Source organism: Mya arenaria, chromosome 17 (assembly GCF_026914265.1).
Source record: "Mya arenaria isolate MELC-2E11 chromosome 17, ASM2691426v1".
Taxonomy (NCBI): Eukaryota; Metazoa; Mollusca; class Bivalvia; order Myida; family Myidae; genus Mya; species Mya arenaria.
This window is the reverse complement of record NC_069138.1, coordinates 25,948,542-25,962,882: the sequence shown is the minus strand read 5'-3', so window position 1 is coordinate 25,962,882 and position 14,341 is coordinate 25,948,542. Positions and strand designations below refer to the sequence as shown.

The 14,341-nt window shown below is 34.9% G+C and overlaps 1 protein-coding gene across 1 annotated transcript; it reads right to left on the bottom strand.

The window, feature by feature from the left end:
- Positions 1-3,993: 3,993 nt before the first annotated feature.
- Positions 3,994-9,876, bottom strand: LOC128222771 (uncharacterized). The gene is made up of 8 exons (XM_052931888.1): positions 9,814-9,876; positions 7,575-7,792; positions 7,221-7,261; positions 6,642-6,666; positions 5,673-6,055; positions 5,173-5,353; positions 4,796-4,957; positions 3,994-4,540 (listed from the first exon to the last, which is right to left on the bottom strand). Exons 2-8 carry the CDS (start codon positions 7,762-7,764, stop codon positions 4,236-4,238), a joined length of 1,287 nt encoding a protein of 428 aa, XP_052787848.1. The 5' UTR covers positions 7,765-7,792; positions 9,814-9,876; the 3' UTR covers positions 3,994-4,235.
- Positions 9,877-14,341: the final 4,465 nt, after the last annotated feature.

Here is a 14,341-nt window from a genome sequence, read left to right as displayed (position 1 = left end):
GATCATGAAACACACTTGAGTCACATTAAGTAGCATAACAACAAGTAATTGTCCTAGCATTTGTAGTGTTGTAAAGTGTGTGTCGGCGGCGTACAATAACATTAACCTTGTCCATCAGTGTAAAAGATATTTACATGCAACTGTGCACACATGTAACTATCAATAATATTCGAGTTCACATGTGTTGAAATGCCTATTGCTCTGGCTCTGTCATATAATGTCCATTGTTAAACAAAACTTGAAATGAGTGGTTGCTTAATAACTAATCACATAAAACATTGTTCACATATTACCAGTGACAAAGAGCACGTTCATAGCTGCCTCTGGATTTAGAAGAAAAATGAACTATGATCCTTGTTTGATTTGAAATGAAGACGATGATGACGATGATAATCAGGGCTTTTTCTATAGTATCAACGGGTCCGACTATCGGACCCATTCCCAAAGCAAATATAAGATATTTTTCCCAATCTTCAGAAAATAATCCCAATCAAAAAAAAAAAAAAAAAAAAAAAAAAAAATTATTTTTACCTGTACTGGTTCATTTTCAACATCCTAATAAATTATGTGATGTGAAGTATTTTTAGTAATTGAACTCAGAAATCATTGATTTTCATCACATTTAGAGATATGAAATATTATCTGTCATGATTTATTGCAATAGATATTAACAACCTAAGGATTGATATTTCAGCCATTGTGGGTCTTTTAAAGGGAAAATCAACTAATATTAAATTATTTCCTAATTCACAGGAGACTAGACATCTTTTTTCTTTTCACTGAAAAAATTCCCAATTTCCGCATTTTCACGACGCAAATTTTCCCAAAATGTCTAGGGTCTTTTTCCCAAAATGGGCAGAAAAAGCCCTGATAATGATGATGATAATGATGGTGATTACTCCCCATGATGTTACTATGTACCCTCTCCTGCAGGTTGGTTGCACAAACAGCAGATGTCAGTGTCAGAGGGAGTGAGGTCGCCTACACAGCACACGTTCTACTGCCATCAGTGGCTTTTTCCTAGTGATACACGTGTCGTGTTCTTGTCTCAGGTAGGCACAATACAGGTAATCAACTTATAGTTACAGTGCACACTAACATGTAGATGATATATTCCAAGATAAAAAGTTGAACTTATGATGATTGTCTTAAAATATGTTGTTTCCTTACTTAAAGGTGTTTTGTATTAGTTTCATTACTGTGTTAAGATTCATTAAATTTCATGATCTACTTCTTGATATTACCAAACACTCACAAATATGTTTGGTTTTTGTTTCCATACGCTAATAAACCAATATGTTTTCTATTAAGCAGGTGAAAGCTGCAGACATCGGGTTGATATCCAAAGTGAGGCTCTCATTCGAAGATAGACAGCTGGGTTCTTCATGGTAAGGCGATGATTGCTAATTTGTTTATTGACGAAACCGTGTTTAGGCTAATCCTTTTCTCTAGCTTAACGTATTGGCCTTACAATAAGTATTGAATAAGAAACAGGTACAGGGGTTAGATAATTTGAAATTGCACATAAAACGAAGTAGGTAAGGTAAACTTTTCTTGATATCAGGCGATCTATAATAAAATTTAAAAGTACACATTTTTTTCAACGAAACACGACGCCGTTTTTCTTTTGGAGAAAGAAAAATACATATGTCCGTGGACGTTTTTACAAGATGCACTTGAGGGGGGATAACATAGCTTTAAACAAAGAATTGATGAAAATATCTGTATTTGTAGCTGAAACTGAAAACACTGACAGACGTCTGAATATTACATTCAATGGTATATTTTGACGACTCGTAGTTTCAAAATTGTTTTGAATATTGTAAATGTAATAAAAGTCCCTAAATGGACATATCCTGTTTTATTCGTATACCAAATTTCAGACATTAACTCAAAAATTCGTTCGGGGTCGCGTTCCAACTTAACACTACCTTTATAAATACAACTTAATACCTTTACAACTTAATGGCTAACCTTTAAAAAGATTATATTTTCAAACACGGTAGACACACAACACACACCTTTTGTCAGATTGACCAGTTTGAGATTGATGACCTTGGTGAAAATTGTGGTTGTTAAGGGTCCTGGGAAACCATGGATACTGGAGATGATCATAGTAATGAAAGATGAGCTTGAGACGAAGGAGCAGATCTTCATGTTCGGATGGTAACAGCGACCTGCATTCTAAATGTTATCATGTTTATGGTATTTTAAACAGATGTTAAACAATAATCTCTATTGTTAAGCTTATGAAAACAGAACAAAATGGTAAATAAAAAACTTAGTATTGAAAACGTTGAACATATTAAAGCAGCATTGATTCAAGTGTTTTGCTTTTCTGTCTTATTCATAAGATGCTATATGTCGTCCTCTGTATAATGAAATACTAAAAGAAATTTTATTATTATTCATCTGATAAAATGACTTGTACGTGTACATGTCACTCGGATAGGAGACAAGGAAAGACAGGGTTCAGTGGTGGTGGAGACCCTGAAGTTGACGGCCACTTTCCCGAGCGATGTGGCCATACCCATACCGGACGCCCCACATCTTGAAACCATAGGTAACGTGCCTTATAAATATGTTCTAAGATTTGGAAAAGGAACGTGTGTTTTCTGATCAATTTTGTAATAAGTCTTAAATATGATAAATACTGCCATTTGATCAGTTCAGTTTTAAGAACTGAAATTTGTTGCTATTATTTATTCAATACTTTATTAGTGCTTAGGAGTAGTTATGGACGGATAAGCAAATATGAATCAGTCCACCACCACACTAATATCTTCCAAATATCGGATACACATCGCAAACGATATCGTACCTGTGTTGCTTTGTCTTTTTGATACAAGTCGTAAATACCGCAAACGATATCGGACCTGTGTTGCTTTGCCTCTTTGATAGAAGTCGTAAATATCGACAACGATATCGGACATATACTGATTCGCCAATAAGGTACAAGTCGGACTATTTTATGTGTATTAAATTGTTTCTCTCTGTTCTCTTCCCTCATTTCACTCATGTGTATATATTACACAGTTTGGGGTAATTGCTCATTTTACTTTTGACATTATCAGTTTAAATCGTCCTTCATTCATTGTGTACCCCCAATTTTAGGACAATTTCATCAATTCACTCATACGTTTTGAAAACACGTGTGTTCTTTTTTCTTTTCCCTGTAGTTACGTCTTTGCCTGTTTCATTTATATGGTAGTGTTCTTTTGAGTTTCTCCCAAAATGAGAAATATATATGTGTAAACCCGAAGAGAGCAATTAAGAACAAAAGGAGAGGCTTTGTAATTCCGATGAATGCCAAATAGTTCAAGTATATAAAAGTCCACATCACCTTGTTTTATGTTGACAACTGTATCGTGTAAACACATTTTCCCATAAGGTGTTAAACACGCTTGTGATGTTCGATGTAGCTGAACCCGATATATAACAACATTTTTAAAAAAAATATTTGCATAATCATATAATATAAATGGGCAATTATATATGAAAGTAGGCATGTGGTATATGCACAAAACAAATCAATTCTGACATGGTAGAACAGGAAGCTTTGAGGCGCTTGCTATGTGGACATGTCAATTATTAAAGATCACTATATTGGATGCAATTTTACTTATACCCCACATCTCTTTAATTCTATATCTTCAATTGAATAATCACATTTAATTCGACACACATTTATAAAACATTTGTCTAATACAAAAACTTGTTAGAAAAGAATTATGTTTCACAAACTAATGTTGTTTAATTAATTATAATATGCCGTACAAAATTTGATTCGGTTATCATAACAGCTTCATCATATTCCAGTTTCAGGCAGGTTTTATTCCCACTCATGTAGCTGATTTATTTCTGCATTTAAGACACAATGCAGCTGTTGCAAGTGTAAATATAAAAACCAGCCCAATCACAACCGATACAACAATCAAAACAATTTTGTCTGTCATTATACATATTACTAAATAAACCACAACAGTCGAAATTGGTACACATATAAGCACTTTTGGCTCTCTAAAACAGATGGCTGCATAAGAAAGGTACACGGCGCATGATATCATCGCCAGATTGATAGACAGGCGGGGTGGACCACCTTTCAAGCTGTGTGCCTCGATAACACCTGATATAAATGATAGAATATATGATGATAGAAATGTCATTGAAAACATGGGTTAAATAGGTTTATCTCATACCATTTTCCTTCTGTTTCGTTATATCCATGCAGTTAATTACTTTCTGCTTTTCATGAGCAAAACGATAAGCGTACCTAATATAAACAGACCAATCAAAACTAGTACAACAATCAGAACAGTTTTGTTTGTCATCATAAATATCACTAAATAGACCACAGCAGTCGAAGTGGGTACACATATAAGCACTTTAGGTTGCCCAAAGCAAACGGCTGCATAAGAGAGGTAAACAACACAGGATATCATCGCCAGATTGATTGACAGGCGGGGTGGACCGCCTTTAAAGCTTGGTAATTGGATAACACCGGATAAAAATACGATGATGCCGATGTAAGAGATTGCAGCTGAAAATTGAAAAAGGTTTTCGATGATAATTTTAATTCAAGCTTTTGTTCGACAAGTTTTGCTTCACAATTATTTAACAAGAAAACAATGATGCACAAAATGCGTAGAGATGAGCAAGTAAAAACTCCAATCCTCAAATATTTAAGGTTAGCAAGTCATGTGTGCACAGATAATATGTGATTTAATAATTGAAAAAATAGAGTACTAGTTCAGTTTTTAAAAGAAATCATGGACTGATGAAAAATAATAATTACCCGCAAGAAAAATAATCATTCCATTGCAACATTTGCGGACATCTGGCTCATCAGAATAATATTCCCTTTGTTGGCTGATTGTTACCAGTAAAATAGTTACACCATGTAAGACAATATATGTGATCTGTAGACCGACAGCTGCATTGAAGAGCAAGTTCAATTCTGAAACAAGTGAAACTAAATGAATTAGTGTATTTATTTATATAATTATAACAATATTCACAATAGGACATATATGATTTGAAATCATCGCAATTATTTCGTTTTAGATTCAACAGTTTCTGAATGTTAAACCCTAGAAAGATCTTAAATTACGGAGAAGAACATACTCACGTGCTAAAGTCTTTAAATCAAAATATATGTCATTTAAAACTTACTAGATTCAGATGGAAGACAGTCAGACAATGGTGAACACACCCGATTCTCCTCTGTAAAATTGCAGCATTTAAAGAGACCAACAGCTACGTCGCTTGTTTCGCCCCAGGCCCAGTATGGCAGTACAACACTGGATATTGCAATGCTCATCGAACAAAGTGGAAGAAGTAAGTGTAGTAACAACTGAAAACATTGAAAAGCAAATTTAGTTTATTTGCGGTACAATAGCAACTGAAAACATGGAAGTGCAGGCTAGATATTAGGTGAGGAACAGAACCAACTGGAAATATTGCAAAGCAGACTTGTTAAATTTTGCGAAGTCTAGTCCTATCTTTATATTAAGTTTCTACAGTATTGATGTGATTGGTGTCTAATTGTTCATGCATTTATAACAACTTTTGACTAACTTTTTGAATGAAGTAACTAGTGCGTTAACGAAATGATTTTTAAAATATAAAGGGATATTAAGGGATATTAAAGAAGGTTATTAAGTATGACAAACCTGCACTGAACAACTTCCATATAAACACTGCCCTAGTAATGACACTCCTGTATATGTTCCAGTCGCTAGCAAAGACAATCCTTTACATATTCCATTTGCACATTGGCACAAAGCGTCTCCAACTCCACCACAAAATGCTGTTACCTTAACTCTTAAATCGCGCAAGCAAATACCGCAATATTGCGCACAGTCGTCCATACAAAGTTGTCCTCTGGTGTATCTGTTTCTGCACGATTGCCCTATGCCTTTACAGCATGCTGAACAACATTTTCTAGCATCATAGTGGCCTGTCACCCGTTTACAACATAAACAGCAATATTCTCTCTCGTCGTCAGCATTTATGGTTAGTTCCTTATCTACAGCAACAAAAGTTTGATACCCGGCTGAAGCACATGAATTAGATATATATATGCGTGTTATGAATTGCAAAGGAGTTGTATTATTTATAGTTTGTGCAAATGCATCCCTTATAGTGAGATAATATGCACCCTGTGATCGTGGGTTTCAGTTTGATCCATAGTTTGCATATGTTTAAAAACATACACGTTTCAACGAAACAGGACTTGCATATTATAAATGCAATTTCAGTTCGATATATTATATAACGGTAAATTGAATTGTCTTACTTGTTATTGAGAACAATTTTTTCTTCAAAATGATGAAGTTCAATCGTATTTAACCATTGCTAGTTCTCAAGAAATAGACTTCCACCAATATCCAAATAATTTTTCGGTTCGATCCCCGCAAGGGTATATTCTCATTGCCTCTCGAAATTGACACCAGTACTGGTTTCTACCCAGGAATCGGTCACGAGAGTGATTCAAAAAGATATCAGCTTTGACCAGTATTGGTTTCTACCCAGGAATAGGACACGAGAGTGATTCAAAAAGATATCAGCTTTAAGCACAATAGAGTTAATAAAAGCAGTAGTATAAACTTTTAAATATTTTAATTGAATTTGCAACTTACATGCAGAGACTGCCTCGAGCTTGACCTGAAAAGATCACACATATATTATTAATAGAGGGCTAATTAAAGAATCTGTCTCGTGTAAACGGTTGGGTTACACATTGAATGTCGTATGCCGTAAACAAACTGCTTGCAGCAATGTAAAATCGCCATTGGAATCACATAAGAGTTCGTTTTATTATAAATATCTATAAATATCTAAAAATATTACATTTAATACTTTATTTGCCGAAAAGCGTTAGTTTAACTTAGTAATGCGATTGAAAATTGGATGATTTCTGGCTTCAATTTACGAATTTTCGGTTCAAACAGTATTGTCATGTCCAAATAACATTTTTTGGCATTTTGAAAACGATGGGAAAATTGTGAGAGTGTTCCTTCTAATGCACTTGCAAACTCGTTTAGTTAAGCAAATCAGGGAACATGCATCGCGTGGTTTCGTTTTTTACACAAAAATGAATTAATATATTCATAACGAAGTATTAAAAGAAACAACACGTTTTCCGAATAATAAACTTATAACAATCATATTTTTTGTGCTTTGAGTTTAATGAATTCCTTAAAATAGGTGATGTTTACCTTTGATGTTTCGTTTGTGTTGCTTGGATGTGAAACACGGTCTGGAATAGCAATATGTATTGATGTCTTCACTACACATAAATATTAGACTGTTGGCAGCCAAATAGGTTACATTTTAGCCAACCCAATGCCAATTCAACATAGAAGGGGCTCTTCGCAGGCCTTACCAGTAATGAGATATACTACATAAGGGGCCATTTTAAAAAGGATAATATTGTGAAACCCATTTGTGGATACAACCATTCCTATTCAGTACAAAGCAATCCAGAGTAAGACGTGAGCCATCAAACGTTCTGTCTAGATAGTATCTTTTTTATTAAATAAACAATGATAAAATGAATAAAAAGAATATACCAATATCACTACTGGTTACGATGTCACCTGTAGCAGACCAATTAGCTCTCTTGTGAAACATTTTATTGGCTAAAGGCATTCGTCTCGGCACTTCGTCATGCAAGGTAATCTCTCTGCGTCTGTTTTCCTCATTTTCCTGCTCTACATCAATGTTTATAGATGTTTCAAAGTCGTCCTCCATCACAATCATAACTTGTTCGTGTTTAGTTTCCTTATACCTAAAATCAAAAGTCATTTCGGGTATGTTATTTTTTTGTATTGAAAACGTTATATCTATAGATACCTTGATAAAGTGGTTCCTTTGTTAAACTTTAACTGGTTTTCGATCTTTCAATTCAAAGCGACTAATACATAATGATTCTGCTTAATATTTACTTTTTTCAATAGAATTTGGTTCAATTGATACCCAAATATTATGCGGTCAACAAGCCTCGCAAACAATATGTTTGTTTATAATATTCGGTGACGCGGCAAGGATTCGAACCCATGACCTTACGCACCAAAACAAACTACTATTGTCGATGTATAATTTGGCAATGTTGTTATAATATTTTTATGCCAGGTACAAGACAATTAATACAGTAGATAGCACATATAAAGGTTCTGAGCACTATGTTATGTGAAAAATAAATGTATTTACATAACTAAATTAATCATACAGACTTTGTTGGTTTAACAATTCCCTTATATATCTCTGTCATCTCCTTTTCATCTAATAATTCTTAAAACAATTTGGTCTGACTGCTCTCTCATTCTGCTTTCAGTTATGTCAGTGGTAAGTTCCGGAGAAGCCAAACACATTGGTTTAATGCCTATACTACTGGCTCCGTTATTCCCAATCGGCCTGCGGCGTCTACTGTGCCCCATGCTACCTGTTTGTAGGGAGTGTTACAAGATTGTTGGTCTCATCTGTGGCCAGCGACCCTAGCAACCTTGGGAAAACATTGTCCAGGCATGCGAAATCTGAACTACATTACTCTGTGGAAGGTGCGGAGAACTTCAGGAGCATCATGTCTGGTGAACAAAAAGACGTTGTAGCGCCAATGTCATCGTCGTAATGCCAAATGTCTTAGTGCAAAGAAACCGGAAAACATTACATGCAGTTGTAGAAACAATTATATTATATGGATAACATAATCTGTCATTGAGGGGACATTGTGGTGAAGATCGCGGAAATTTCAAGGCACTGCTGGAATATCAAGCGAAGCATAATGCTATTCTTAAAGACAATCTCGAAAACGGCGACTCAAGGACGAAGTATACCTCCAATAAGATTCAAAATGAGATAATCGACATATGTGTTGACCAGATAAAATCTAAAATAGTCGAAAGTTGTAACAGCGTTCCATTTGTTGGCTCCATTGCAGGCAAGACAACGGGCGCATCAACGATGAAGCGGATGGCCCTTTGTCTGCGATATCATGAAACAAACTCAAGATATGTGACCGAGAATGTCATTGGTTTTGCTAAATGCACGTCGATTTCAGGGGAATCGTTGTCTACACCTCGTTGGAATATAACAGATCGTTCGGAAGACAATCCGCCGGCATCCATTGCAGAAAGGTTGGCAGGCATCAATGAAGAACTGTATCCTAATGTGAACACATGTCTTCACATTGTTCTAGCAATGCCAGTCTCTACTGCGACCGCTGAACGATCATTTAGCAACATGCGGCGCCTCAAAACATATTTGAAATCTACCATGTTGACTGATAGGATGTCTTGGCCGGGTCTCATGCATATTCATGAAGATCGAGATATCAGTGTCGACTATGTGATTGACACATTTGCATGCAAGAAAGGCAGACGACTAGATCTCCTTTTTAAGTTTTGAGATTGCGAACCTAAAATGGGTAACTAAAATAAACGTTTCTTCTTGTATCGACATAAGATACCAAACATGCATTTATGTTACGAACACGTGTGTTGAAATCAAGTTAAAAATGAGTAAAATGTTGTTTTTTAGTTTTGTCTAAATAAACTCCAGATGGCACCTCAACCATTCAAAAAAAAATCCAGGGGGTGGGGGCACTGTGTTGAGAGGCTAAAAAGGTGCGTATCCCTGATTTAGGCCCAGGCACGCCTCTGGTGACTCATGTGAATGATAACGCTCAAGGCTAGCTTGCATAACATGCTGATATAAGCGGCCTATATCCGAAAATTAATAGTTTAACAACGATACACATATATGTAGGCAGTGTTAACAAATTAACGACAATAATAACGGATAATCCCTTACTTTTAGCATAGTCGATAAGTTTATCCAAAAATACAAACGAACCAGTATCCATATATATGTTCTCATTAACTTGACATAATCATACACTTGTTATGCATTAGAGAGAGGCTTGAGTTTTCCTAAAAACAAAGATTTGTTTTCAGAAAATCAGTAAAGTAGCTGCATCATCTATTTATACAGGTAATGTATACTATTGCACTTTGTAATACTTGACCAGTGGCAGCTCCATATCGGGGGGGGGGGGGGGGCACTTCCGTCACCCCCTTCAAAACCTATATTTCACTGTAATATTGAAATGTTATATTAGCGTTTTGATTCTTCATGTGTGATGTATTAAATTTAGATTTAGATGTTTGTGTTCAATTTTCGGCCAATTGGGGGGCGGGGGGGGGCCTTGTGTATCCACCGGGCCCAGCTAGATCAGGCATTGTTAATCTATCTCATGCACTCTTAATTATCTTCCTTATTCCCCAGAATGATTAACTTCTATTTAGTCGTACATTTCTACTCTCTAACATGTATTTCGGTTATCGATATTCATTAACAGTTTTGCGTATAGCGTTACCCTTCATAATTTTAAAATTATTTTTCGACATCAAGTTCATGCTTTTACATTAATTATTTGGTAAATGCTCTTAAAACTGAAGGGATTGAGGATGTATGTTTTAGGTTAGAATTTTAACCAGTGTTTCCATGTAGCTCTCATTTATCAAATGTTTTTTGTTGTTGTTGTTCTTTATTGTTGTTGTTGTTGTTGTTGTGTTGTGTTCTTGTGTTGTTTTTTTGTTCTTGTTTTTATTGTTGTTTTTTTGTGTTTTTTTCTCCAAGAAACAGAGAAATTAAAACGCACTTAAGCGCATGTTGTATTAAAACCATAAATGTGGAGCATACCCCGAACCACCAAAGCAATCCGGGCCTACACATCAATTTGATCTAGCTACGCCCTTGTTATGTTTATATACCAGCTGTGGAGAAAACGCTTTTACAAGTTGACATCTTCATCCAGTATGTAATAAAGTATTGATGAAAGTCGAGTCAATCAATAAAATCGCATGTATGTGAGTTTATATATTTAATATGTAATGCTAGCTTTCTGTAGAATAAAACTAGAACAAAGTACTTTGAATGTTCATTAAAAAGCATACGTTTAACGCAAAATACAATGGAGAATAGTGCTTAAAACTGAGCCTTAATTCGCAACCAGAAATAGCCATGCATATCTTCAGCGCAAAAGATTTAAAAAAAAAATGTATTGAGACGTATTCAATCTCAAATGATAATGTGTTTAGCAGGTCTTAACTAGTTTGCAAAGTTATTTCGAAGAAAGAAATTACCCCAAAGATTTCATAGCGGATGGATTGACGCTAGTTCGAAATATGTCACAGGATGGTGCATTATGCTGTACAAAAACAAACAAGACGCCAATGCGGCAACGCCGCATTAAAGCCGGATTTTTATTTGACGATGCAATTTTGCAAACCGAGGATTTGAGCTAGTGACCTAGTATTTTTAACCAAAAAGACCCATATTTATTTTTTATACTGTGTATGTATGTAAAGTAACTAATGTCATGAAAATTGAAAACAAATAATTCCATATCCTGCAGGAAAAAACTGTAATTTATGCTTAAATTCTATTAAACTTTAATGTGACTATGATATCCTGGAGAAAAAAAAATGTAAAAGTTTCATGATTTTTTTTATTATTTTTTTTATGACATCAGGAAAATATTTCCTAAGATTTGACCTAGTGACCTAGTTTTTTATCTGAGGTGACCCATATTCACAAATGTTTAAGACAACAAGAAGACAAATATTTTGAGCAAGTTTCATAAAGACTTGACAAAAATTAATGAATTTTCATGGCCGTGGAATTCTTTCTCCTAAGATTTGACCTTATGACCTAGATTTTGAGCGGGGATGACCCATTTTAAAAAAACTTTCAAAATATTATGCAGACAAATATTCTGACCAAATTTCATACAGATTTGACAAAAATTGTTGAATTTATGACGTGGAATGATTTTCTTAAGATGTGACCTAGTGACCTAGAATTTGACCCGGGATGACCCATATGCATATATATTCAAGATAACATGCCGACAAATAGTCTGACCAAGTTTAATTACCATTGGATAAAAACTCTTGATTTTATTACATAAAATGAAAACTTTAACGCAGAATTGTTAACGCCCGCCCGCCCGACCGGTTTTCGCCATTCTATAACCCGCAATTTTTCGATGAAAAATCCGGCTGAAAACAAATGTTAAATCAGTCATACCATTTACAATATGTTTTAACACATCATTACCAAATATTGGTGATATTGTACATAAGTATTGGGACCTTTTGAAATTGTCTGATAAAGAAAGTGTCAAATCTCTACATGAATTTAAACCTATTTTGGCTTATAGAAATATGCATGATTGTCTCATAAATAGTACTCTCAATACTAAAACGTGTTAATCCAAAATTAAAATGTTTAAGACGTAGAAGTACACATTGTAACACTATCAATGCTAGTTCACAATTGCATCTATAGTACTTAGCGTCACAGGTTCAACCTATAGATGAGTTACGCTTTGATTCTAATTGTACTTCTAGCGATGTTATATATCTTATAACATGTAAAAAATGTAATATTCAATATTGGACAAACTTATCAATGTGTGTCTCGCAGAATGAATTCACATAGATTTGATATCAAAAATTGTTGAATCAACCCTATATCAAATGTTGCTATCCATTTTGGATCACAAAATAACGACTGCTCACTGTACGATTGCGCGTGACTCATCTTACATGGGGGGTGTAAGACTAGTTTTTCCAGCACCGGTCACATGACCGGAAACACACGTCCGGTATGCAAGATTTTTTTTTCTTCCCATAGATGTTGTTTATAATAATCAAGACCGCCTATGTAAGAAAACATTTTTTTATCCATAAACCTAAAACGATGTTTCCCAACGGCAACGGTCTAAATAATAAACTTTTATATGCTAATTAACAAAACTACATAGTTGTCATAATTTATTACTTTGCCTTTTATTACGATTTTTACTACACCATTTTTAATAGACTATTGTATCACTTAATGATCCTTATTGCATATATGTTAGTATATACAGTATAGTAACATTTTAGGCCGAAAATGAGTCATTGCGGACCGGGTTCCACCGCTGTAATGGCTGGTGTGCCAATTAAACATAATCGGCACCTCGAGGTGTGCCAAAAATCCATAATGAGACTTCCGGTAAAACGCGCACCTGAACATTTAACGGCACTGCAGTGTTCGACGAAATTAGCAACGCAAACATGGCCAGAGAAAGGTTGCTCGCATGGCAAGCCGGCCCCTATTTCGCGAGTAATTGAAATAACAAATAATAATGATGTAAACACAATCTAACCTTACAGTATGCTTATACCTGATACATCTTTTCAACCATATCATTTCCACTGCCATTTTCAGTATAAGCAAACGATGTCAAATGTAATCCACGACCATATGATCCATTAACCAAGCAGTGGCGTTTTGCATCACATGATCGTACCTCAAATTTATATTACTGCAAGTTCTGCATTGACAGTTGCCAAGAATATGTCATCGACATATTCTAGTCATCCATTTTTGTTGTTTCAAAACCGCTAAATAATACAATTTAAAGTAGTATTCATTAAAACGCAAACACGCGGTGGTGTGATTTTTCTGTTGCTTACATATATACTATAGCTATATATCATATCTATGTTTTAAAAGACCTTACCTTAGGAAATATCTTAAATTTATCATCCCACACCACACTAGTTAGACCTAGAAACAATGACTCTGATGACGTCACGAATACAATAGCTACGTCATAGGTCAATCGGTGCGATATTTGATTTTTGTCCAATTAAACAATCAATGAATACTTATTGTAGAGTAAAGGCCGAAATATGCAATAAAAAGGTTAAAAAACGGTGCCGGTGTGTCATCTGTCCAAAATGGTACACCTGGTCTGCAATGGCCCTCGGGCCATTACGGTCCAGGTGTGCCATTATGGACAGACGACACACTGGCGCCGTTTATTAACCTCTTAATAATAGTATTTATGTTTATTTGTATGTTGCGTTATCATATATATAATATATATAAATATTATGTATATTTAGTAACGTCACTTATTTTGCCGCCAAACGACGTGCCGCCGTTATATGACGTTGACGTAACTTCCTTTTTATATTAATTGTTTATATCCACTGATGAAGGCGCTATGCCGAAACGTTTAAGATAATAAACTTTACGTGTTTGGGTGGTTTATTTTATTCATATTCATGCACAAAAAATATGAAAAATATTATTTTACGGAATTCTCCCACGTATACTTTGTCCCCCCAAGACTCGAAACGTATATATAAAATATTCCAAGAATACGAACAATGTTGTTTATTAAACCTTTTGAAACAGGTGGGAATACATTATGTTAGCAAATATTTGCTTGCCTAGAAATGTGTCACACACTTTACAATAATTAAACTTGAATGTATCA

Excerpts from the sequence above, each read along its gene's own strand:
- LOC128222771 (XM_052931888.1), bottom strand. The coding sequence starts at position 7,764 with ATGATTGTGATGGAGGACGACTTTGAAACATCTATAAACATTGATGTA. Across the intron at positions 6,667-7,220 it reads ACACAAACGAAACATCAAAG|GTCAAGCTCGAGGCAGTCTC; the intron begins GTAAACATCACC and ends TGATCTTTTCAG. Across the intron at positions 4,958-5,172 it reads CTGTCTTCCATCTGAATCTA|AATTGAACTTGCTCTTCAAT; the intron begins GTAAGTTTTAAA and ends CACTTGTTTCAG.